At 39.3% G+C, this 26,820-nt stretch overlaps 1 protein-coding gene across 4 annotated transcripts in view; it reads right to left on the bottom strand.

Moving 5' to 3' along the window:
• Positions 1-8,966, bottom strand: part of CTNND2 (catenin delta 2) — a 631,469-nt gene extending 622,503 nt beyond the window's left edge. For all 4 annotated transcript variants that reach the window (XR_008434168.1, XM_053959428.1, XM_053959656.1 and 1 more), the window contains exon 1: positions 8,875-8,966. Coding sequence is in view for 3 of the 4 variants with exons in the window: in XM_053959428.1 (XP_053815403.1) it covers positions 8,875-8,911 (37 nt within the window). In the remaining variant the exon portion in view is untranslated. The remainder of the gene's footprint in view (positions 1-8,874) is intronic.
• Positions 8,967-26,820: the final 17,854 nt, after the last annotated feature.

Here is a 26,820-nt window from a genome sequence, read left to right as displayed (position 1 = left end):
ATCTAGTGAAACACAGGGGTCCCATGGAATTGGATTTCTGTTACCAAATTCAGCAAGAGTACAGCTGGGTTTTGCCTGGGGGAGATGACAACATTACATTGCTTTTGAGATTAATATGCAAGTTATGTAACATGCAAGCAAGAGAGGAATTTCTACATTTGACAGAGGTGCAACTAATTCCATATGTTTAATGCACAAAAACAGAATATATGCATGCATTTCTTAAACATGTTCAAACTCTATTTTGCTTATCTGTGCAAGGTGTTCTGTTAGAACTGATGCACTTTAGTAAATAAAACACTCCCAAAAATGTATTTCTAAAGTATTTGCTAGAAATCACAAGAATGGATCAACTATCTGTGTTACGTGATATTTGGCCTGCTATAATCAGTATCTCAGATCTCCTTCTTTGCTTTGGACACTATGTACAGTAAAAACAAACCAAAAAACCCCAAATGAAAACTAAACAAAACAAACTCCAAAATGTAAAAGCAATTTATATTGCAGACTCTTTGGCTCCTTGACAAACATCATTGCTCCAAGTCTGTTCTGTCAATAGATCACCAACAATCTGTCATTTGGGGACCTGAAATATTTACATCACCACTGATCAAAAGCCAAGTAGTTCCTCCCTGGATATTTTTAGAGGGAAGAAGGTCTCAGGCAGAGCAATCCATCAGCAATGTCAGCCTGAGGACTCCGGTGGGCAGAACACAGCTGTGAAGGAAAACCTGCTCCCCCTCATTGGCCAGCTCTCCTATGACTAAGTAGATATAGGGACTCCACACACAAACAGGAAAATCAGGTTCTTTGAAATGGCTTTGTTCAGCCAGCTTTCCAATGAAATGTCATCCAGCATGTTCAGGAGTCAGAGATGCCAGGTCTCAAAAATCCAAGATGTCCCAAAATCCTAAGAGTAGTCAAGTTTATGTTGCACTTAACTGCCACTGTCAGGTATAGCGCATTCCTCAAATACCAGTGTTGCACTTGCTCACAAAAAAAAAAAAAAAAAAAATTAAGTATATAAATTTTATTCTGTGTAAAATTTTATCCACTCTAAGCTAAATTGAAGGCATTAAACATGATCAAAACCTGGAATTTTGTTTTTACCATACAAAAACAGATGTCTCCTCTGCTGAGTTCAAATACTGCTTTTCTAATAGACATGAAATAGAAGAAATATTTATTACTCACAACAAAAAATGCACATCTCTTACTGACTGGAAAAACACCCACAAAACAAAACAAAACAGCAAGATCTATACATGCTATCTCCAAGACTTAGTGATAGAAAAGTAAGAATTAATAAGTAGATTACTCTTGGCTACTTTTACTTATAAGGTATTTATAGAGAGGAAACATGTAAGTCCACTAATCAGAACTCAACCTCAAGAAAAACAAAGAAGAAATGTGAAAGTTACATTTTATAACACAGTTTTCCACTTCCTCCACATACAGCACTTGCTGAACAGATCTATGCTACATCAGATACATAGAATATAAGGAAATATTTGTTCCTTGTTGAAATGAGGAGGATTAGCCATCCTTTGGGTGCTCATTATGAGAGTCTGCATTGAGAATTAAGTGCAAAGGATCCCAGTGGAAACACTCAGGGGCTAACAAACTTCCATAGTTTGACCAGAATTGCATGCTTTGGAATTTTTTAATTGAAAAAACTATATAATGACACATATTAGGAAGGCCTATGTATCTGAGAGTATTAAACAATTGCTTATTAGAATAGTGCATTATGCTTCACAAATATACCGTGGCTTCATGATACCAAAGATTTTTTGGTATCATGAGTCTGCTTTTAATGCCAGTTCTTAAAACTTGTGATTCTAAATTTACCCTTTGATTAGACATGAATGTTTCTAATTAAGCTCAACCTGTCCATTCTTCTTTGAAGAGATTAAAGCCAGAGTCCCCTAAGACTCCTGAGGCTCTGTGCAATAATTTACTTGTTCTTGGTAAAGGCAATAGAAGTCAGAAGTGAAAAATAAGTGCAATAAGCTGCCAAGCTTGTCAGAAACACTTTCAACCAAAAATACACACTACTGAACCTGTAAGGGACTATCATGTTTATTATGGCTTTAAAAGAGGAATTGGTGTTGCCTATCTCCTATGCATTCAACTGTAGGATGCTGTAAGTCATCAGTAAAACAAATGTATGTGTAGTAGCTAATCCTCAAGGTCTGTGGCAGATTACAACCCCTTTTTTTTTCCCCAGAATGGGCCAAATTTTATTATCTGAAAATCACATGGGCATAGCTGAGAAGGATCTAACTGGTGACTAACCTGGTGAGGCCTAAGCCAGACAGAACTTCCAAACCTTTTACTCAAAATCCTTCAACTGGGAAGGTTAACACAGTTAAATGTCAGAAGTAAAGAAAACAGAAGCCAACAGTCTTCTGTTGCTTTAATTGTAATGAAAATTTTGAGAATGCATTCTATATTTTTGACACTTATAAAGATGCGTGGCAGCAGCTCTCTGACCACGGAGAGAAACACAACTTTCCCAGGCATCGTTCTGGGAAAAGGCTGTGAGAGATCAGAGAAAAGAAAGAGAAACAATTCTTATCTTAACTTGCTGCACCTGGTATTGTGAACATGCGGAATGTGTTATGGAGATTTGTTTACCAAAGGGTGGTTTCTTAATTAGCCAATGGTGATGGTGTTTTAATTAAAGGACCAATCAAGTACACCTGTAGCAAACTAAGATATAAAAGAGCAATGGGTTTCTTAATAAGATTAATCAGCTTTCTGTAATACATGGAGTCTATGTAAGCTACTACCCAGCTGGGGGCCCCCTGCAGCAATAGAGATGCACTATCACACTTCCAAGTTTTGCCCTTTGTACCAGCAGATGACATACATCAGCACTGCAGTGGAAGTCCACATATAAAATCACATTCTTCTTGTAATCAGGCTTCAAAACCATTTGCAGCAAGAATTCTATGACTTATCAATTACTGTCAACCTCCTTCATTAAAACACAAACTTTTTAAAATTCCCAGAACTCTTTTGTTCTAGTCACTGCATTTTAAGCACACTAGGTCAGACAAGGTTAGGCACTGAACTGAAGGTCCAGGTTACCATCATGTGGTGATCAAGGATACAGGTGTTTTATCAGAAGTACTCAGAAAGTATCAAACATGACTAATCATTTTGTTAATTTTTTTCAAAATGCTCACAGACTAACCTAGATTTTGATTTGTAAGAATTCACTAGATGTACCACTCTGTATTTAGTAACTACACTTTTTAGCAGCCCCAGCTCCAACTTCCCATGAGACTTCAATTTCTCGATCACACAGAATCTCACCTACTACGGTATCACGCCATGCACAAATTAGATGACGCCATTAGGCATGTTCAAAAGTTGTCCTGAAGCTTGGTTGGCATATGAAATGCGAGAAAGTGATGATGTAATGAATGTTTCCAAGAACCTGCTTATTTAAAGAAATGACTCTACAAATTCTGGCATACAAGACAACAACAAGATTTGTACATGCAAGATTTACATGTTTAATCCTGAGGCATTTCCACTGCTGAAAACCTTTAACTTGCTGTTTTCCTTAGATAATCATTCTCTGACCTAGCCTTCTGCCTTCTCACTCTGCTTTTCACTGAATATGAACATCCATATCTAATGTAATGACATTTTTCACACAAAAAAGAGCTTTTGCTTTCCCATATGCCAAACAGGTAAAGCAACAGTCAACCTCTTGTCAAGAACAATTTTTTTTGAACAAGCAAATTTGACTGGGACAACAACAACCTGCTTTCGAAGAAACCTGATTACTACCCAGCCAACATGCCAAGATTTGATTCATTTATGCCATCTTCAGAAAAGTTACACTCTTTGCTCACATAAATCTAAAATAATGTATACATTAAAGAAACAACAACAAAAAACCCAAAACAAAACAAACAAAAACCCAAACAACCCCCCCCCCAAAAAAACACCCCAAACAAACAAACAAAAAAACAAAGCTGCTTATAAATCAGCTACCATATCAGAAACACACAAATTCATGGATTCCAGCATTTAGGTGAAAAACTGTTAAGAAGAACTAAAAAGTTCACGTGTTCTGTTTATAACATCCACTGCATGTTTTCTTGCCTTTCAGACACCCAGCTTCAAAAATTGTAGAAGTCTCTTGGGAAGCAGGAACTAAAATACCTTGAAACTCATTGTCTGGAGCCTTGAGTTACCTCTCAGACCAACCTTGCCAGTCACCTTCCAAACTGCTTACTGGTTCTGATGGAAAGCACATACTTTTACAGGGTGAAGATTACAACCTATAGTCATCCTAGTGGAGCTAAAAGGTACAGCAATTTTCTACCATCAGACTGAAACTTAGTCCTAATTATTTTCCCAAGCATCTTAGTAATTTGAATGAAACTATCTAATAGAAATCTGATATAAATGAATGTATAAGGGTTAAGTCTTATTCAGTGGGTTTAAAGCAATCAAGATTCCCATCAGAATATATATTTACATTACCTGTTTATTTCCTTTGGCTCCCTTCAAAAACTCAGCCTTAAAGGGATATCTTAGCTACTTAATTGAATAACAACTGACAGTATTTGAATGGGAGAATGTACCCATGGCTGAAAAAGATGCTTATGTTACATTAAGCAGGGAAATTTAAGTTACACTGTCAGTAAAAGTAATTATCTTGACCAAAAGCAAGATGCTCTACTGTGAAGATTTTTGGGAGATGATGAAATTAATTGTAAATTTGGCAAGGAAAAAAGAGTGGAAGACAAAAACATTGAAAACATAGGAGGGGAAAATGCAAAATCCTCTCCTACAGAATGTTTTATGTAAAGCCCCTTTGGGTCTCAGATGTTCTTGATTTTGGATGCTACAAGTCAAGCTCTACATATTTGTGGCTCCTTAAAATGAATTAAAACAAGTGGAAAATAAAAGTTCATTATATAGTAGAATTATTACAATTAACACAATAAACCAAAACAAAATGCAACATCAAACAGGGTTATTTTATATATTAATTGGAGAAAGATAACACCATTTTGGCAGCTCTGAGAAGTACAAAGTTTAAAAGCTTCATTAGAAACCTGGGGGGTGTGTTGGGGGAGTTTAGGTTGAGTGGTTTTTTTTGGTTTTTTTTTTTTTTTCCGAAGCTTCAATAAAATAGGCTGCAACCAAAAGGACAAGACAATATATTCTGTTCTATGCTTTATGTGTCTTGAAGTTATTGCTTATTACTATAATAGAATTTTTTAAAGTAGAATAGGCAGATTACGAGATTAGACTACTATCCCCCAGATAGTAGGATGCACTAGAAGTGACCACGCCAAGAGCAATTTAAATAAATATTAAATGCTTGCTCTGATAGATAATGAAATGTTTCTCTCTTTCTTAGTTCTAGACTAAACTGACAGTTTATATAAGAAAAAACAAATTAACATGGCAACTGGTTTACATAGAAACAAATAGCATATTTCCTTTTTAAATACTATTGAATTTAAATTTTGTCCAGCATAATGCCAGACAATCTGGTCAGGCAATCTGCTTTTACCCATTCACTACACAAAGTTAACACATCCCAAGGGGATAGAAGAAATTGTTTCAGTGTGTCATGGTGCATTCAGATTTCTTTCCAGGTGAGCCTAACTACCAAGGAGCCATTTAGCCAAAGGGTCATGTGGTTCTGCAGTGCGTGAGCAGAGGACTACTTACCTGTCTTGCATGGAGACTTCCTATTCATATAAGAGAAAATATTTTTCCTGACATATCCCCATTAAAAAAGGCCAAAAATACAATGTTTTTCAAGGTATAATATCTTCTGTCATGACAAAAGCCATCTCTTCTTTAAGAGCAAATGTGGTTTAGTCCTATTTGAGAGTCATTCTGTCACTTAAAAAATAAATGTTCTAATTTAAAACTGCTGCCTCTATTAAGGTATGTTGTTTACTTTTATGTTATTAATAATTCTACTACTAAACTTAATATTGTGTAGGCAAATAAGCATCCAAAATTCATCCTCTAATAGGATTTTAGTGAGAACTTCCAAGAGAAAAAACAATCACTTTCATTTTTGTCAAATCTCAGCTGTAACTTCAAATATCAAACTCTTCATGACTTACAAGCACAATCAATGAGCATCAAAACTACAGGTCCTTATTTAAGTGAAGAGTACTGTAATAATGCAATTTCCTTATCTTGCTGATAGTCCTGAAAACAGCTGCTTTTAGGATAGAAACATATGCTTGAAATCCTAACAAAAATATGCTGGAATTTCCACAAGTGATTGGCTCTAAAAATCATATCACACTGAACCATGAAATAGAAAATGTACCTGAAATTTAGTGCAAAATTTAACACTTATGAGTTCCGCTGATTCTGTTATCTGCTCCATTTACATGCCAATCTACACCCCTACCTAAAAAGGCTTCTCTTAAAACCCTTAAAAATAAACTACTCCAGCACTTCTTTTGTAGCATAAGTTGATTTTACACGTGTCTTGAGCAACAAATACTCAACACCAAACCATAGCCATTAAATTGCTACCATCCATCAGCAAAGGTAAATTATACAAATCAGAATTATGCAAAAATATTTTTCTAGTTGCTACCATTTCTATTTTGTGCAACTGTCTATTAGATTTCCTTATGTGAGGATAAAATTATCTTGATATTGTTATCAAAAAAAACCCCACAGCAAAGGTCAGAGGCTTGTGTCACTGATGAGCTATTTATTGCTTTTAACATTTATTAAGGCACCTGACAAACAGAACTTGAGAATTGTAGCTGGAATCCTCTCCCAAAAGCATTTTTCTTACAATCCACAAAAAGTCATGCAACTGGCATTTGGAAATAAATACTTAGCTTCCTACTAGCAGCTTTGGGGTGTATTTCCCTCAGTAGGTATACATAGCACAGCCCTCTACTCCTTTTTTTTTTCCAAGCCTCTCTTATATAACAGACTGCAAAAACCATCTCTGAACAACGTGATCAAGATGTGATTTCCTCTTTTGGAACTACAACATTCAACATAATCACATTCAACCCAGTCCCGAGCTATTAATCAACTTCTTACTAATGACGATGATCGATCGTAAGTTTTCTGCAGTTTTGCAGCTGATAGTCAGTCAAGGCTCCCAAAGGATCATGTCATTCACAGACCAAGCTTCACCAACTCGGCTCAGAAATTAGTCTTACAAGGGTATTTGATCATCGTATAATGTTTTGCTTAAATATCACAGTCATTCTAGGTGGTTTGGGTTTAGTGTTGGGGCTCCTCCCCAGATAACCTGTGTAAAGGCAACAAAAGCCCTAAAGCCACTCGAGTCTCAGAGGCCCACAAGTAGGATATACAGAAGCTTTCTTTGGAGACCTGCCCTTAACCCCTTCGTGCCATGTCATTTTTACACTGCCAACTAACTAGGCTGTCGGAACCAGCCTACATGAGTTATATAATCAATTTATTTTTTAAGACAGGATGAATATATCCTGAAGTACAGAATGACTAAAGATTTTTTTTCCCTATCTTGATTTTGCAAAAGACACAACAGACTTACATAAACTCCATATAATTCTGGGTTGTCCTCCCTCTGTCTTGAGGTACGTAAGTCTTGACGTACCCTATGGAAAGGTTTGCTATAAAGCAAAGCTCAGGCTGACTCACTGTTTTCACTTTACATATAGTCTACCTATAAAGACTTTGAAAATAAACCCACCATGTGAAGTTTTTACTTTACCTTGTTATTGACTATAAAAAGGCATACATGTTTTAAGGGACGCAGATATCAATTACTACAGTCACTAAAGTTAAGAGCTGGGTGTTCAATAAAGGAGCCTCTTCATTGCTAAATATTTCTTCCAAGTTTTGGATTTTTCTTTTCTGTAAAGCATAGGGTTAACCGTGACACCCTGAATCCAAACAAAGCACACCCTAACAAAGTATAAGAAAATGTAACAGCACAAGATACTGTATTACACCCTTCTGTGTATTCGTCTTTCCAGTCCCTCCAGGGGAAATTTAACATGGTTTCTAAAATTATCCCTCTAACGGGTTTTTTCATTTTTCTCCAAGATCCCTGGCCAGATGAATTTGTGTATTACATGTACTGCCTGTGCCGCTGCACCTCCTTCCTCTGTGGTGACTTGATTCAGCTGAAGCTACGATTTGACCGATCGATGCAAGCACATTACACACCAGAATAAGAGTAAGGTAAGGGTAAAGGAAAGAAAAGCATCTCTCCTTTCAGCCATTAAATATAGATCAACGAAACATCACAGCGCACATCGCGGCTCCCCTCCCCACCCCCTCCGCCCGCTCCTCGAGCGCAGGATTTCGCAGACGGTGGCTTCAAAAGAAGAGCACACACCCCACACTCCCCTCCGCACACAGACACACACACAGATACACAGAAACACGCAGCAGCCGTCGTTCGGAGCCGCCCCAGGGCGCGGGCTCCGCGCAGGGCCGGGCGCTGCCCCCGCCCGCGGGTCCCCGAGCCCCTTCATCTTCCTTCTCCTCTTTTTCCTCCTCCTTCTCCCTGGCCCATGACTTCACCGCCGTAACGAGCACATTAGTGCAGGGCGTCGGGAGACACTGTACCGCGGATGCCCTACATAAGCAACGACTAACGTAGCAAGAAAGGGAGGAAAGCGATGGAGGGGGGAGGCCCGGGAGAAAGAGCCATGAGGAAATAACACACTTTGTTACCTTTTGGCTGAGGGCATAAACACTGCTCCGTGCAGCCCAACCCAGCCCGGCTGCCTCGCCGAGGGGAGCAGCGCAGGACCCCGCACCAAGAAGAAATATCACGCAGGCGGGAAGGGTGTGGGGGGGGGAGGGGGACGGACCTGGCACCATTACGGTGCCTGTCGTACTCACCGATCGGCGCCGATTCAGCCTGCTTGCTCCCAAACATATACCAAAACCCAACAGCAAATCCTCAGTCCGCCAAGCGAGAATGAAGCGGGGTAGCGGGGGCGGGGGGGGGCGAGCGACGGCTCCGGGCTTCACCGCAAGGTCCTGACCTTGCCCAGCTGCAGCATCTTCGGCTTGCCCCCCCCCAGGGCGTGCATGTGCGCCCGTGTGTCCCCGTGTCCGTGCGAGCGCGCCGATCCGGCTCCGAGGGGCTCGGCCGCAGGACAGCTGCCCGCTGGCTGCCGGGGCGAGGAGGGCTCGGCATCCACCGCCCCGCCGCTGGGGCGAGGCGCGGGGCCGCTGCGGCGGCGGCGGCGGCTGGGGCAGGCTGCGCAGCGGCGCCGTAGCGCAGCGCGCCGAGCGGGCGCACCGGCCGCGGGATGTGGCCGAAGGAGACACAGCCGCCGCCGCAGCATCTGCCGCCGCCGCGCTCCCGCCCGCCCTGCCTCCCTCCCTCCCGCCTGCCTCCGCCCCTCCCGGCCCGTCCCCTCCCCAGCAGGAGCGCGCCCGCCGCGGCCGAGCAGCCGGCGCTGGGCGGGGGACAGAGGGGGGCGGGCGGCCCCGCTACCGATGAGGCGCTGCCGCCTGTGCCGGGCGGGGCTGAGGTAGGGCCGGGCAGGGTCCCCCAGCCTTGCTGCAGAGGGGCGCGTCCCCGTGTTCCCTCAGACCCCCGCGGCCGAGGCGGCTCTGATTTACTGGGGAAGGGGAGGCAGGGCGGAGGGCGCAGGTGAGGGAGCGCACCCTGGGGCGGGGGTCGTCGGTGGGGAGCAGCCCCTTGGCAGCGCGGCTCCTGCTGTCATGGGTTGGGAACTTGAGGTCGGCCAGCCAAAACGGCGACAGCAACAGGGATGCCAGAGCTCGTTCTCCGGCTCGAGTCTACCTCGGGTCTCTCTTCCCATGCTTGGGAAACCTAGGTGGAAATCCTATCGTGTTTTCAGAAGTCTTCTTGCGAGCAAATAGGGTAAGGAATATGGAAGTCATGTTTTACTCCTGCTCACGCTTAACCCTTCGTTGAGAAACTTGGGTGGAATGCAATTGCAGCACTCACCTGAAAGTTGCCACTCCATAGCTCCTTTCAACTCGCCGCTCGGAGTTTTGGTACCTAAACAAAACCACCCAATTTTTTGGGGTTGTTTCTCTGCTAATTCACGCTCGCAGCGGGCTGAGCATCACCGCGGCACTGGGGACAGCCGCGGCCGAGGAGCCCGACCAGCGCCTACAGCCGGTCATTTATTGCCCGAAATCGCGGTCCCAGCACCTGCCCCGCAGGGAGAGACCCGCGTGTCCCCGGGCCATGGCCAGGGCCGGCCAGGCGGGCCGCTCCCGCGGGACACGGCGTTCCCATCCATCCTCCCCGCGCCCCTCCAGCCCCGCACCGCCGCGCCGGATAAAGTCATGCCGGGCACCGCGGCGGGCTCGGCAGCGGTACCTGCGGCCGGGCTGAGCAGAGGCGGCAGCGGTACGGGCCGACCGCCGCCACCGGGCTGCACGGCGACTCGCTGCTGCCACCTCTCGCTTGGCGTTCTCGCAGCTTCCCCAAACTCCTGGCTGAAGATCCCACTTCTCACCGTCGGATGGTTGCGGTGGCTATCCCTCCCTTAATGCCACGGGAAGGCCGGAGGCTACGTCTTCTCAGTGCCAGAATGCCTTGTTTTAGGCCTGAGGTCGCCTTTTGGAGGGACAAGGGGGGCTTATTGTCATGTTTATTGTACCATATAGATGACTAGTATGTGTCCTTTCACTGGGTTAGGTGAAGGTGGCCCATCCACCTGTGACAAAATCGGTAAGTTATAGCTGGGGGTGATTCAGCCTGGCAGCACCCCTCAATGACAATCTAGATTTTGCCCAACTACTCGGACTTGTAAGAAGAGCACCTCTGGGCTCAAGTCTAGAGTAAGCCCAAAACCTCATTGTCAGGTTCCCGTCTGGCATGTCTTGATGCCTACTGAGTTGCAACTATAGAGGGGAACTTGCTGGTGGCAGAACACAGTGGCCAATCCAGTCTTGAGTAGAGAAGTGACCAATTAGCCCATTGTCCGAACTTTTGGTTGGACCAAAAGTTCATTTTTTCTGTTAAGTGCAAGACCCTGGGTTTGTGATTCCCAGCCTGAGACAGACATGTAACTCTGAACTGAAAGTAGTGGATCACTCACTGACCTGGAGTCACTGTCTTACAGTTAAACTTCAAGATGTACTTGATAATAAAATTACTGGGTGCTACAGTATTGTAGATATGCCATAGCATCATGTGATCCACCTTCTGCAGCCCAGCCTCTTTTTCAAAGCTGAAAGGTCTTTCTGTCAATAAAGGTAAAGGAGATTGAAAGACTAGAAATAAGCTGTGTCCTCCTTCCATTCCCCTTCAAATATTCCCTATTCCCATGTAATAGGGACATTTCATGGCCCTGGGGACTGTAGACATCTGACCTAATTGTAGGATAAGCAGTGTGAGCTAGTGAAGAATGACCCTAAGACATCTGATTCTCCCCATGCTGCAAAGGTTACCCAGCTGGCTATACTGATCTGAGTAGTTAGTATGGAAGCTGTTAGCCTGGAAGTTAAATATAGTAACAATAAAGATATATAATAATGTAGACTCTCCGTAGGGAAAATGAGGCCTGGAGACAGAAGGGTTTTGAAAGAATCTGGGAGATGTTTGAAATCTGTTTTTCTCTCACAAAGTTTCCTCCTTTCATATCACAGTTTTGCATGAGAGGGATTTCATCTCAAGATGCTGCAAGATTCAAAAAGCTTCTCCTTTTCTTGTCACTTTCCTCCCTGATTCTCCCTGCTGCATCACATTTTCAATGTTCCCTAATACCAGGTGAGGTCAGAGAAGGGGCCAGGACCAAGCCCTGCTTATGGATATGGAGAAACATAACAAGGGAATTAAATCAGAGTTCAATATGACTTTTTACTGCTGTTGCTGCTGTCACAGAGGAAGAGTAAGGCAGATCAGTGAGGGTTAAGAATGTGGAAAGCAGTGAGATCAACTTCTGGAAGAGGTTGCATGCCACACAACTTCTGGAAGAGGTCTGCCAACTTTATTCTCAGTGACTAAACCTCTTCTTCTGACAAGCCAAAAGCATACGTAGGTGGAAGCTGTTCACTTTTTTGGTCAGTCCCAGACTTCTTGGATATAGACAATCTGTTTTCTCAGGCTTCTCAGGTCTGTACCTAGAAGTGGTGTATCTATCCTTATCTTTGGTTAACTTCCCTGAGTGTTTGTTCATGTTGGAGTTTTTTATTTTGTTCCTTAAAAAAGATTGAAAAAGAAAAGGAAATTATCATATCAAGGCAGATATTTTCTAGCATGGGAGCTGTAAAAGCATCTTTGCCATTTATATTTACCTGTTAGATTTCCAAGGGTTCTTGAGCCTCCAATTTCCATCTGGTCAAAGTAATGGCAAGTAAAAATTTTAGAAAACAGAAAAGAAGAAGTAGTAACATGAATAGAATTAAAAGCAGTAATAGAATTTTCAGATAATTAGTCCTCCAAATGACTGTAATATGGAAAACAATAGCAGTAACAAAGTTTTCAAGTTTAGGCTCAAGGGTTCCATCTTGGAATAGCTGACTACCAGTGATAATTTTCCCATCCTGCTAACTAAAAATATATTTTTTTCTTTGTGAAAAATTTCATCATGAAGTAAAGGATGAAGGTAGCAGTGGAGGAACCCAAGGAAAAGTCCATTAGTCAACAGTTGGATGAATCATCTAAAATATGGAATACCTAGACACTAGTTGTGTCTGCATGTTCTGTCTCAAGTCATATTTTTGTTTGATCCTGCTTGGAATGGAGTTTGGAAGCTTGAATTTTTGGACAGAAAGGAAAACATTTCTTTGCTGTTTTGACTTTTTTAAAGATTATGTTTAAATTTAAATGTATACTTCATATGAAGATTGTTGAGATCCTCTGTCATGGACAAGGTCCAACAACTTCTTTTTTCATGCTGAAGTTGATGGGAACTTTCCTTACTAAAAATGTAACTGAAGTGAAACTAAGTGTATATAATAGTTGCATGTTTCAGACAATCCTTAGCAAATCTAGAATAAAATTGGGAAAACCTGTTTTTGCTCTTTTTAATAAACCGAAAAATCAGTCAAGTATAAATAGTTTTTTAGTTTAGAGCTATATTTCAAAGACATTCTTGCAATTACTGTCTTATCCCTTTCTAAGAATTATTTCAAGGTGAAATTATTAAAAAAACATTGACAACATCCACTGAAATACATTTCAGATAGGAAAGAACATGTTTCTTGAGTCACACAGTATGGTATCTTAATGAAATTAAGCTGATAATGAATTAAAATAATTGGTCCAAATTTCTTCTCTTTTGACTTTGATGTTATCTTTAAAAAGTCAAGTCATCCTTGAATTATAGTAATACTATATGTATTTTCCATTTCTCCTAACTTGTTGCAAAATATTGTATAACAACAAAATACCTGTAAATCTAGGATGAGGATGATTTTCTGTGCCACAATGATGACATGACAAGAGAAGGTTTGCATGATTGTATTTGCAAAAGCTTGCATTCTGATCTCATGAAAATATTTTTTAAAAAGAAGTCTCCTAAAGAAATATAAGGTATTTTCAATTCTGAGGCACAGCTGGCTTTGACTCAGTCTGATTATGAGTAAATTATTATTGAAGTGCTAAGCTTGACTGGCAATAGGAAGATACAATTGAAGTTGTAGTACCTGCAGATTTTGTAAATGAATCTGTATTTGCATTGGAGAGTTGATTTTTATGTACTGAAGACAACTCACATCCCTAGGATCTGACTGAGATTTTCTTATTCCCAGCTTCATCCACTGATGACCAACTAGGCAGTAATGAAAAAAATCTCTCTGAAACAGCTGTATTAAAATATTTTTGGACCTACCTTACTTAAAAAAAAATCATTGTAAAAATTATTGTTTAGTGAATAGCTGCCACTGGTTTCCTAAACAATTTAGCATTTTGAGCATGTCAGATTTTCACATGAAGTTATACAAAAGGTTAAAATTTCAATTTAATTCAATGGTGTGTGTCTGTCATGATCAATCAGAACTCCTATTCAAGGTATAGTGAGGGAACTAAATTTTTTAATAATAAAACTTCATTTAAGTGTTCCTGATTAAGGAGCTAGTTGGAGTTTTACTTCACAGAAAAACATAGTGAAAATATTAAGGGGGTGTAAGTTCTTTTTCCTATCAATTAAAGAGATCTGATTCAAAGAGGACTTTGGGTTTTTAGTTTGTGGGGTTTTTATTGTTTTTTGTATATTGTTATTTGGAAGATGGAAGGCCAGAAGTTGAAATTAAAATTAATGTAGTGTAAAAATTGTTCTTTTCAGCATCCAGTAAAACTAAGTTTACTGTTACAAATTCATATACCGTGTACATAAATAGGTTATATAAAGAGCTGATTGTTCTGAAAAAATTTGTAAACATTAACCCCATGAAAGAAAGTAATTTCATTCTGTCTTCACGTCATCCAGTATTACTAGCAGTACAATGTCAACTTGGCTGCAAATTGTAATCTATGGGTAGGATATCTATGAATGTTCAAAACATGTTTATTATTGTCAACTGAAATGACAAGCCTTTCTCAGGATGCATCCTTTAATACATTTACAGCTATAAAAGCATTTAGGATTAATGTATAACACTTACAAAACTATACTGTACTTTTGGATTCTTTTTTCTCTTTTCTGTATTTGTATATTGAATAAGTCCATCTCAACAAAAAAGACCATCCTGCAAAAAGTCAAGCAGAAATTTTGACACAGATTCAGAAAATGATGCTGTTTGAATAAAAGTTAGTGAAATCTTGTTACAATGACTATCCTATTATTTAATCCATTTATGTCAGGGTTTTACTTTGTATCTTTCCACAGTGTCAAAGACTGTCGAAGTGCAAGGAACCAGTAAAGAGATTGATTATCTAGTTAGACCTCATATTGCATAAGGCTGAGATATTGCCTACCCTGAAGTCACAATTAATGACTTGGCATTATGAAATTATGGAATGCTAGGTCATTTTGTAATCTGTGTTCCATTATATTTAGTAAGTATCAAGAAAGATGAAGCTAGTTTTAGTTCACTGTTATACTCCATGAATGCCATGCTCCAAAATGACACACATTTACCTTTTCCAACCAGTGTGATTTTAATTGTGGAGAGTCTTGGTGTGTTTCTTTCAGCGCTCAGGAGAGCTTCTTGTCTGACATATTTTCAGAACCTTACTCTAAATTTAATTTGACAGTTTCACTAAGACCTCTTATGAAAACCCACACCTCTGAAGTTCCATGGGTATACAACTGTTAGCAAGGACAACTTACAAGAATTGTCTTCTTATGAGGCATGCACATGAGTATTTCAGTGTACAGGAAGACACCTGGTAATATTCCCCATACCTGAAGTTTCTTGGGTATGCCACTGGTTGCATTCAAAATGTTTGTCCCACCTGTTTGTTCCACGGCTGAAGTCACAGCAGGGGCTGTCTGGAGAGCACTGATGGCAGTGTGGACACAAGGCCCTCCAGCATATCCTGCACATTGTGAGGCCCAAAATACTTAATTTCCTTTTGTTTCTCAGCTGAGCTGTTCTGGGGCTAGACACCGCGGGGTGGGGGGAACAACACGGGGGAAGCACGGGGGTACACAAGACTCAGCTAGCTAACACAAATAAGAACCCCTAAAACCCAATCCCAGGATGCAACAGATAATTATTGCAAAATTGAGCTTTTTCAATAATTTCTGCTTCATAGCTAAAAAACATTAAGTGAAATGAAGTCACATGAGCAAGTTCTCACATAACAAACCAGAGCAGGGAAATTACCTAGAAAGAGCTCAGGAAGATACCCTGGGAAAAGTAGAGAGTTGCAGCTAAAATATTTTGGCTTATCAGCTTTTGCTGAATACTGGGAGTTCTGTGCAGAATATGCAGACTGTCTCTGCTGCTGTTGTAAAAAAGCTGTCAAAGCAGCACTAAAAGATCTGAAGATTATTGGGTATTTTAAAAGCTCACAGTACTGGAGTTGTTTTTGAGTCTTCACGTTAAGTTATTATATAATCCAAGTGGCTAGTTACTTGTTATTACCAGGGGTGTTTTTCTTTTAATATCAGTGCACTTCTTCTACCAGTAGAATACTTTGTAAAAATCAAAGTAATTTTATGTAGCTGTTGCTCTCTTCAGAGTCTGCAAAAAGTGCATTGTATTGCTTGAAAGAGTACCAGGTGATGTTACCTTCAGAATCCCCTTAACAAATGACTCGAACAAAAAGAACGGCTTCGTTTTTTTTTTTTCATCTAGATCAGTTCTCCTAAGAAAATGGGCTCCAGTTGCTCAAACATTGTGTTAATATTGATAAGTTCTGTAAGGATAGGTGGAAAGTAAAAGCTGTGTGAAGTATAATGGATATGTGACATTTGTAATGTAAGGACATTTTTTGAGACTATTATTGAAAAAAACCAAAGAGAAGACCAAAAAAAATAAACCCGACCTCAATACACAGACCCTCCAGAAAAGGAGATAACAGAGACAATATCTATGACCAGATCTCCCAGCTCACAGATTGAGGGAACACAACTGAACAAATCACTCAAGGCCTTGGAGAGGTTCCATCAGCTTTTTCTAAATTATAAGAAGGGGTGTGGAGAGGGAGAAAGAGTCTCGCAGGTCTCTCAGAAAAGAATAAACATTTTCAGAATCTTTAAGGGGCGTTAAGGCAATGGATGAAACTGACTATAGAATGCTAGGGGATTCAAAACAAAGGTTGACAGAGTTGGCTGATGTAGACAATAACATTGATGTGAAATCAGGTGATCATAGATCTATAGAGACAAGAAATTAAGGGCAAAGGAGGCACCTTTGATATATAAGTGGAATAGCCTTTCCCCTTGCTCTGGAAGGACAATGAACACCCATTGCCTGTCTGAGCTGAAAGAGCAGTCAGGACTTTTACTAAAATGGTCAGGAATACCTAGTTTGTGTCATTCTTCATAAAAAAATATATTGATCTGCAGCACCTGGTGGGCAACTTCCCCTCTTCCAGTAACATAATATTTATTTACCAGTTACTCATAAGGGGGAAAACTGAGCCCCCCTAACAAACCAGTGGGAGAGGCAAAGCCTGTGAAACAGTCACAGTCAGGGCAGTCTGCCTTTCACAGACATTCATGCTGTGGTGGCTCTTTGTACTTGCCCATTCTGGAGTACACTGTCTATACTGGGGGAGTTTTTCTATCCTATTTATATGTTGTTCCTCATCCAAAAACCTCAGTCTAGTCTAACAAGTTTGATACCCCCAATGAGTGAAACAGTAGAAACCCACTGTGTGGAAGCTACAGACACATCCTGCCTCAGTGAGGATCTGTAACAGACTATCCTGATGCTCAGCCCTCTGTTTTAATGATCACATCATACATACATACATATATATATATATATATATATATATATATATATATAAATATATATATATATATATATATAAATTAAATGCACAAATTGTCTGCTATACTTATGACTGTGGCGATCTTGAGATTGTTATCTGTAAAAATTCCAGATCATATTTTTTATAATAGACTAAGGTTATATCTGAAGAGCAAGTTGCTAAACAACCACTGATGAAATATGTTTTAGATAAAAGTATTTTTCTTCACTGTAATACACTGACTTCTACACATAAAACCTAAGTGAAAAATAAAATTTACAAATTGTTGAAATTAATGCTTGCCATTATAAGCCCACTATACATTCTATAAAGAAGCAAGGAGTAATGAGTACAAAACAAAAGGGGAAATTTAGACTAGATATTAGGAAGAAATTCTTTACTGTGAGGATGGTGAGATACCAGAACAGGTTGCCCAGAGAAACTGTGGGTGCATCATCCTTGGAAGTGTTCAAGGCCAGGCTGGATAAGGCCTTGAGCAACCTGGTCTCTCATTGGGAGGTGAATGGCAGAGGGGCTGGGACTAGATGATCTTTAAGGTATCTTCCACTTCTTAACATTCTGTAATTCTATGACTCTTCTTTTTTTTGAGCTCTGTGTATGAAAACAAAAACTGTAGCTTTTGAAAAGTTAGCCACTATTGCTGAAATAACAGCATATTGACATCTCTTACATGTTGTTTTGAGGTTTAATAATTTTTTTACAAGAAACAGCTACTTTGACAGAATGCAAGTACAGTTTAGCCATAAAATTCATGCTAAGTGCATGAAGATCAAAGCCTACAGTGTGTCACACAATTGCTTGATGCAGTATTAGGTTAAATAGGCAACTACATTGCCAATAACTCATTAGAATAAACAACAGGAAAGAACAATCCAAAGATGGATAATTGCTCACTTATATTTTTCTACAGAATATGTTCAAACTTCCAAAACCACAGTACCATTCTCAGCTGCTTTATAACAGCTGAAAAAATCTCACAGGTATCACAAATAACTTAAATATAACTAAAGGCCACTAATCTAATACAAATTTCTCAATTGATATCCTAGAGTAAAAAAGGAGAAGATTTACTATCTGAACTCTGTATGTGACAAAAGTAACATACTTTAGGAACAGAGTTGGCATGGGAAATGTCAAAGATCTTCTGTAACTCAGTTAAAAGGCTTTACCCCTTTAAATGGGTTCTTGCTGTTGAGCTCATTAGAGCTGTCACAGCATACTTTCAGTGTCTCTCCAAAAGGACTGATGCTGGGACTGACTATGTTACCTTTGAACAGCTACGGTTGTTTTCATAATGTATAGAGACAGTAGAAGTTGTGGAAATGTCAAAATTTAGCAAAAATGACTGACTACATAAATTTATATAAATGCATTTTAATAAGTACTTGGTAAATAATAATAGTGATAATGATTTTTTTTACATTAGGATTATAAAACATCTTATTTCTCTCTTAGAATTTGATACTACTTTACAGATTATTACTTTCATTTATTTATTTTTTAATAAAAGGTAAGAAAATACTAAACACAGTTATCTTTTCCTTTGTAATTTTAGCAGGTGGTGCTGATAAAACATATCTTTCTGTTTTCCACTAAGTTAAAAATACCACAAGGGAGGTCAGGTGTGCTGTAACACAGAGATTTACATAACAGGATTACATGAAAATAAGCAGTTCGCTTTTCTGCTGAAAAAGCATAGGGTAAGAAACTCAAGTTTTCCTTCAAAATCTGTTACCCTGAAATTGAAAGAGCTGGAGTAGAACGGGAAATGAGGAAAAAAAATCCTGCCCCTTGTGCACCACATATTTTCTTGATGCACTTAAAAGATGTGCTGAGAACTATCACAAAGAACAGCAAGAGGCAGAAACAGACTTTAAGAATGGTACCAAGCTGAACAATTTATAATTGTTTAAATGCTGTGTCACAGATTTTTTCACTATTTCCATTTTAAAACAACATTGTGAAAATCTAATTTCCCAGATAGAAAACAATGATGTTGAAAACTTTCATAGGAAAAACTCAGTATTGTACTCATCCGTTGCACAGTCAGCCTTTCAACTCCTATGTGAATTTAAACTGCATTTAAACGGCAGCAACTGGTTGCTGAAATTTATTCTTTCTAAACAACTTAGTTTGTAGAGGTAAGCTTGCTACTGAAAGCTCTATGGGATGATGATAAACACACCTCCTTACAAACCATGTATAGGACTAGAAATAGGCAATTATGCAAGATAGCCTGTAGCAAAAAGTGGTAAAACTGCGTAGCAGGCATGAATCAAAAGATCTGACACAGTCCAACCTTTTTTGAGGTGAACTGAGGCCTGACAGAGAGAATTATCAGGTCAAAGTGTAAGGCAATCTGCTTCACAGCTATGAAGTGCCTGCCATTGGGCTTTCCCCTCTGCCGCTCCTGTGACCTGTCTGGCTCCGGGAACCCCGTGTCCGCTGCCCCATCCCCACAATCCCACTCAGCCCGAGGCTCGGTGTCCGCCCATGCGGTGTCCTGGTTGGTCTCTGTCTTACGTCATCACCGCAGCACCTGCACCGATTGGGTGGGGGGGCATCTGCCCTCCCTATCACATCCCCTATATCATCCCGCTCCTTCCTGGATCCCAGTGCCACGTGACGTGGGAAGCGCGAGTCACTACCCCCCACTGCAGCTCTCAGCGACAGTAAAGCCTTCCTGCCTTCCTTGTGGGTGATCTGGACATTCCTTCCCTCTTTACCTCGGACCCTCACGCTGGCGACAGAACCCGGCAGACCCCGAACGGCGTGCCAGCAGCAGCGGCATGCGGGAGAGAAGTGGCGGACCCGGGCGTGCGGGGGGAGGCGGCGCCAAAGGGCGCTGGAGCTTCTCCGGACCTGGGAGAAAGAGCGTGACACCACAATTATATTTCCCTACTGAAAGAGAATACTTGAAGAACATAAACCATTATGTGAAGGGAAAAGAAAAAAAACAAAGGAACTGGACAAATTCATCTAAACTTTGATTGATCGAAAAATTTTGACTTATTGTAGACAACTTGTCAAGATATTCCATGTACCTCAACCCCTTCCCAGAGGCAGTTTACCCTTTCTTGTTGTGTCTCCAAGTGACACAAACCAGAGCTGTACTCACCTTAAGGTGTTCAGACTTTTGAATGAGACACAAATTTGATAGACTTCTTTGATCTAGAGCTCTGGATAGTAAAAGAGTGGGGAGGTGGGAGTTAAAGCCATTTTGGCCTTTCCAAGAATTACATCAGGAAAGCATCCTACATCCTAGATATAGGAAAATACATGGATGAATAAAAATAGTTTTTGAATGACATGGCATAGGCTTTTACAGCCTACAAACCTTTAAAATTACCGTGAAAAGAATTGATATTGCATATTGCATAGTATAATACAAAAGTAATATCTTCCTAGAAACTGGTGATTATTTTATTTATTGCAGATTCCTAAGAATTCACAGACTGAGGTAATTTCCCTCTAAATTTGATCCTCACATGCTGAGCCAACCAGCTAATCTAGAGGTCAAATATCCACTAGGTCTACTGCAGATACATTTTAAAAACTTGGGGAAGGAATGGTTGCTTCTGGAGGCAATAGTAAAGAATTATTTTCTAGATAACTATAGTTTTCTGGCATGGTTTACCTATAGAGTGGATATCATTCTTTTTTGAAGTGTATTTAAAACCAGAAAATTCCCCAAATTATATCTTACCTCACCTAAAATATTCAGTATACATAGATGATATTAATTTTTCTCCTTTATTCTTGGTATATGGACAACAGGACTATGTAACAGGTACAGTGTGAACACATGGATGGCTTACAACTGTGCTGTCTTTCAAAAATGATCCTCTGAGAGTAACCTTTTCATGCTTACATAGTTTATTTCTTCCCATAGGACTGACTTCTAACAGGTTGTTTTTCGCCTTTTACTTGCACAACTGCACACTGCATTTCTAACCATTAATTTTTTTTTTAATTGTGGGATCATCTGCAATTTATCAAAATAATTTTGAATTCTAAGTTCCTGTTTCAACATTTTTGCAGTCTCACTTGATTTTCCATCATCTCTGAATTTAATAAGCTTGTTTTTACTTTAATATCAAATTCATCCATGACAAGATTGAAGTAAAACCAGATTCTGAGCAGACCTCTTCTACTGTGGGCGGTAATTCATTGATGGATACCTTTCTGATTTCAGGTTTCCAAAAACATTTACACCCACACTGTAGCAGATTTATCCAGATTGTCCTGTAATACATTTTGTCTACATCACGTCTCCCTAACCTGCTTATAGAGTATCACATAGGGCACCATTAAAAGTTTTCATTATTCTTGTGATATGAAACATATATCTATGGTCCTGGGTTTCCATTCTATCCACAAGTTTCATCACCCCACTGTAGGATAAAATTATATTGATTTGACTTTTTTTTTTTTTTTTTTTTTTTTTTTTTGCAAATCTACATTAGCTGCTGTTAATCCTGTAATCTTTCAGTCTCTTGTCTGCTTGGAAATGGTTTAGTTGCTTGTATCAAGGTTACTCAGGGTCCATGATGAAGCTGAAAAATCTGCAAAGTCCCCATGAAATTGTCCTGCTCATTTCTTTCTACTGTTCTTAGGGTTAATCTGCATGGGGGCCACCTTTTTTCCCTATACATTTTCAAAAATAACTGCTAAAAAATGTGTTTATTTCAGCCATTTTATATAAATATTTTAGAATTAAATTTATCAGGCCCAGCTGACTTCCAAACAGTTATCTTGCCTATTCACACCTCTTTTCCCCTTGTTCTAGGCTAAGATCTTATCCCACTGGTGTAATCAATCGTGAAAGCCAGTGATAATTGATGGGGAATTCTGGAAAGGCAAGTTTCAAAAAGGGCACGAAATTAATGGGTTTTCTTCACTGTTGGGTAACGAGCAGGGATTTTTTTGCTACTCTTCTGCTAGCAAGCTGTGCATATGTTATGGGGATATGTCTTGTCAGTTTCATGGGGTTTATACTTTGGTCTTTTGTTTCCATATGCTCATCTATGTTGTTTTGCATTAATCTTTAGCAACCTGATTTTGTCTTCACTTCCTGGATTCATCTGCTTGAGGTAAGTGAAGAAGTCATTAGTTACATCGATCGCTTCTTATCCTTCCCCTTCACTGCACTACAAAATTGTGTGAAAATATGACTACGGCTTAAAAGTCATGTGTGACATGACATTCTTCAGAAGAGGTGATGCCTATTCAGAAGTGAATGTGACGGATAAAAAATTATCAGAGGGAGATATACAGCTAATAAAGCGCGAATTAGCTTTTTCTAAATCAGACGTACATTTAATTTACATAGCACGCAGAGACACTGGAATTGTTGTAGTTTATATTAATTGTTGTAGTTGTAGTTATGTATTTTAAGATTATTATAGACATATTGTCTAGGAGATCATTAATGCCTTTTTCGGTTTTCACCTGTTTTTATAAAGCCTGTTTTATAATCCTACAAGTCTGTTTTGCAAACAATGCTAATACCAGTCAATTATTCTAGCTGGCATTTGACAAGACCTACAAACACCTAACAAATTACCAACTGAGTCACTACACGAGCAGGAATTTACGGCTTTGAACAATGCTACTATTTCTATTTATAGGTGTTTCTGACTGATTTTGTTTTGATTACTTACACACACATGCACATAAGCGGGGCTCATCAGCTCATTGGGGCCTCACAGTTGACTCAGTCTGGCAGCTGATCCATCTACAGCAGATCAGCTGTTCCTTTGTTAAAAGCTGTCACTAAAGCCTGTAAGAATTATTATAATTCACATTGCAGAATTCAGTATCTCTGGACAAGGGTGGATCCCCTTATACTGAAAGCATCAAATAGTGTCACTGTTTACATAATAAATTACATCTGACAAGGCACAGTATCTTAGTCCTTTGTAATTAAAAATACTAATTACATATATAATACATAGTTTATTATGTAATATTAATAATATTTTCAATTAAATCTGGAGAAAATATGACCTCTCATCTACGAAAAGAAATGGTCTAACAAATAATATGAAAAGAAATAAAAGATCTCATATTTATGCTGTCATTCATGCAATTAGTGACGAACAAAGGAATGTCTGCATTACACACCTCAGGCTGTGAAATAGTGCCACTTTTTTTCTTTTTTTTTTTTTTTTTTTTTTTTTTTGAGAAGAAGGGCTTTTAGGGTCCTTTTGACCTCCCATTCTTCTTTTGTGATATTATCAGAAGAGAGAACTCATCAAACCTCTATGTCCTGAGATCCACAGTGAAACTCCTATAGCACCTGCTTGTAGCCAATAATTTCTTTTACTCTATCTTTAGACTCAAGACCTTTTATACCTTTTTTTTTTCTATTGGATTCACCTCTGATGTGCTTGATTCAAGAGGTGCAGTTGCTCTTGTGCAGAGAAATTCTTTACCATTTCAGCACAACATGCCATTGCACAAAACAGCTCTCTACCACACTCCAGCTCCTACTTCATGAAGCTTTTCCCATGCTGAGAAGAACATAAAGAACCGTTATAATACTGAAGGTCGAATATGTGTTTCAAATTCACAGAGCTTAGCTTTATAGAGTGTAATACTCCCACAGGCATTGACTGAGAGGAAAAATGAGCCAGGTTTAACTTCTAGTTTTTCTTACTTACACACCCAAAGAATATGCAGGGGAAGCTAGTCACTAGCTAGTCCCTGCTTTGTTTTTGGGAGTCAGAGCAGAGGTGGTGCTCCAGGATGCTGCCTGTAGCACCTACACTGCCTGTTACTGTCAGAAGCTATTGCTATCACAGGGCAGAGGAAAAGGGTGAGCCAAAGAAGGCTGGAAATGTCCATCAGTTGACTTCTTCTGTCCTACTGGTGATGAAGGAAGTCATAAGAAGGGCCCAAAAAGGCAACACTTGAAAAGTGCTCAAAAGAAGTGTTCAAAAAGGCAATACATTTGTCCAGGAAAGCTGGGGAATGCCCAGCACTTCAAAAAGCCCCCATCTCTGGGAGACTGGACCTCATATGTCATATGGGCACTCTGGCTGTAACTGCAAGAAGATAAATGAGCTTGACTGGGCACCAGAAGGGCTGGGATGGAAAAATTGGCAGCACATGCTTTGGACATATTCGGATGGTGAGGAGTATGCAGCATGCACAAGAGCTGCTCTCACCCCTGTTGTAAAGCCTTTCCCCCTCTTGTCTGCCTAATTTTTGATGTAGTGGCAAGACTTGGCTCTGATTGCATTAGAACAGACATTTTTATGTTGCAGGATACACTCAGGTATCATTTTGGACACCATTTGGCAGCTCCTAGAAAACAAATAAGGATTTTCAACCTAGACACAAAAATGAAGCTAGCATTATTTTCAAAGCCAAAAAATGCTGAAAGATTTTTCATTTTATGTTTGAAAACCATCTTATCAGAATGTGCCAGTGTTAATTTTCCTAACATTTTATGTGTGTAACACGAAGGGACAATAAAATATTGGGAAAGGTAAAAACAATCAGAGGTTGTAGACCATATGGTGAGGGCAGATCTAGAAGAACAATAAAGTCATCATCCTCTGGCCTTTAATGTTCATTTGTTTTCTGGTTGTTTGTAGTGTGCCCTGTGGCAGCATTATAAATCTTCTTCCTGTGTAATAACTCTTACTACTTCTTTTCTTGCAATTACAAAAGGTGTTTTATTTTTATCAGCCATTCCAGACAACACAGATCCTATCTAATGTATATCTGGAGCAGTAAAAAGATTGAGTGTATAAGTGTCTCATATAGTGTGATACATAAAATCAAACATTAATAAAGGCTTTTGACAACCTCCATCTGTTTGATCTTCACACTTCTCCCTCTGCTTTTTTAAGAGATAAAGTCTTGAAGTATTTCAGCATTTCCTTTAACTCATCTAGTCTGCCAATTTTTTGCAGCAACTTCTCAGTTGCTTAGTCCTATGACCAAATCAGAGAACACTGTTTTTGTTGGGGTCATAGGTGTTAGTTTTGTGTCTCTGGAAAACACACAGAAAATATCTTGGAGAACTTCTGAATCTAAGGATGAGCTGCTGCAAAGCATTGACTGTGGGGTCATGGAAAGTGTGACTACATGTACCGAGATGTATGAGTAAAAAAGATTGAGAAATTCTTGAACAGAGTTTTATCCAGTTATAAAGCTACACTTGAGCTGAAAAAAGAATCACCATTTCCTTGTTTCAAGCATAAACTATCAGGATTGGTTTTCTTGATGCAGTTTATTGAATGTCCATGTCAGTAACTAATCCATGGGAAGTGCAGATCTTGATCACAAGAATTTTCTTATCAGCAGTTCAACTTTCTTTTCTCAAATTAGATCCAGAAAATTAAAAGTACCTAAATTGGTAGTTCTGTCTCTATCTTAGACCCTCTGACACTGTAACTAAGTTTTATAATCCTGTCCTGGAGTTCAAGCTAAAATCAAAATTTCCCAGGCTTAAAAAAGTCCCACCACCAACAATAAAAAACCAAACACAAACATCCCCCCAAAATCAGGAAGTATGAATCCATAGGCTGAAAATGAGCAGGGTCTTGCATGTCTTCCACATATGACTTGCTGCTTTCCTGTAACCACAAACATTAGGTTGCAGTTTCATGCTCTCAGTGAGTGTAATGTAGGTGAAATAGATTTAAGATTCATACATAAGAAAAAAATTAAAACTATATATTTTGATATGTGAGGAAATAGTCTGACAATTAAATGCATCTCAAAAGTTTTCATATAAACCATTGCAGTCCTTGAAAAATTTTAACCCTTTCCTTGAATGTTTTGTTTAATACAAGTAATTATTTTCTTTCATTTGCTAAAAGTGATATCATTCTATTTTGAAAGATGATATAAAATGAAAAAAATTATAATCAAAACTTGTACATATCATGCTATGAGAAACCATTTAGTGATATTATAATGGCCTTAGCCTAATTCAAAATTTCTTCTTCATGAAGATGTATTCTCAACTACCAGAGAGATGAAAAAACACTTAAATGATTGTTCTTTGCTATGCTTTCATAGGTGATATGTTGTAAAGAAAATATTTGTACCAATTTTAATATTTTGTAGATCTTAATTCTAACATATGCAAGCAAGAGGAAATATGTTTTAAGAAGAAATAATAGAAGATAACATAAGAAGCTAAACCTATCTGTAGAATAAATGTATTATGTATTCCTTTTCATATAATCAAATTATTTCCTATGTTTTCACAATATAGCACAGCACTTCTTAAGAGCATCAAAAAAAAGTAGGATCAAAACAAACCTCTGCCTGCTACTGATGAATAAAAATCAAGCAATCTTGTATTTGTTCATTTCCTCAAGGAAGAACTGCTTCACTAAAATTTTAGCCCATGACTGTACCAATTAACAATGTAAGAAAATACCACTGGACTTTTGAGTTGATGTCAGTGCAGGAATCACATTTTGCTAAACTAGAAGCTG

Source organism: Vidua chalybeata, chromosome 1 (assembly GCF_026979565.1).
Source record: "Vidua chalybeata isolate OUT-0048 chromosome 1, bVidCha1 merged haplotype, whole genome shotgun sequence".
Lineage (NCBI taxonomy): Eukaryota > Metazoa > Chordata > Aves > Passeriformes > Viduidae > Vidua > Vidua chalybeata.
Note: the sequence above shows the minus strand (reverse complement) of the source record. Positions and strands in the feature narration are given on the sequence as shown.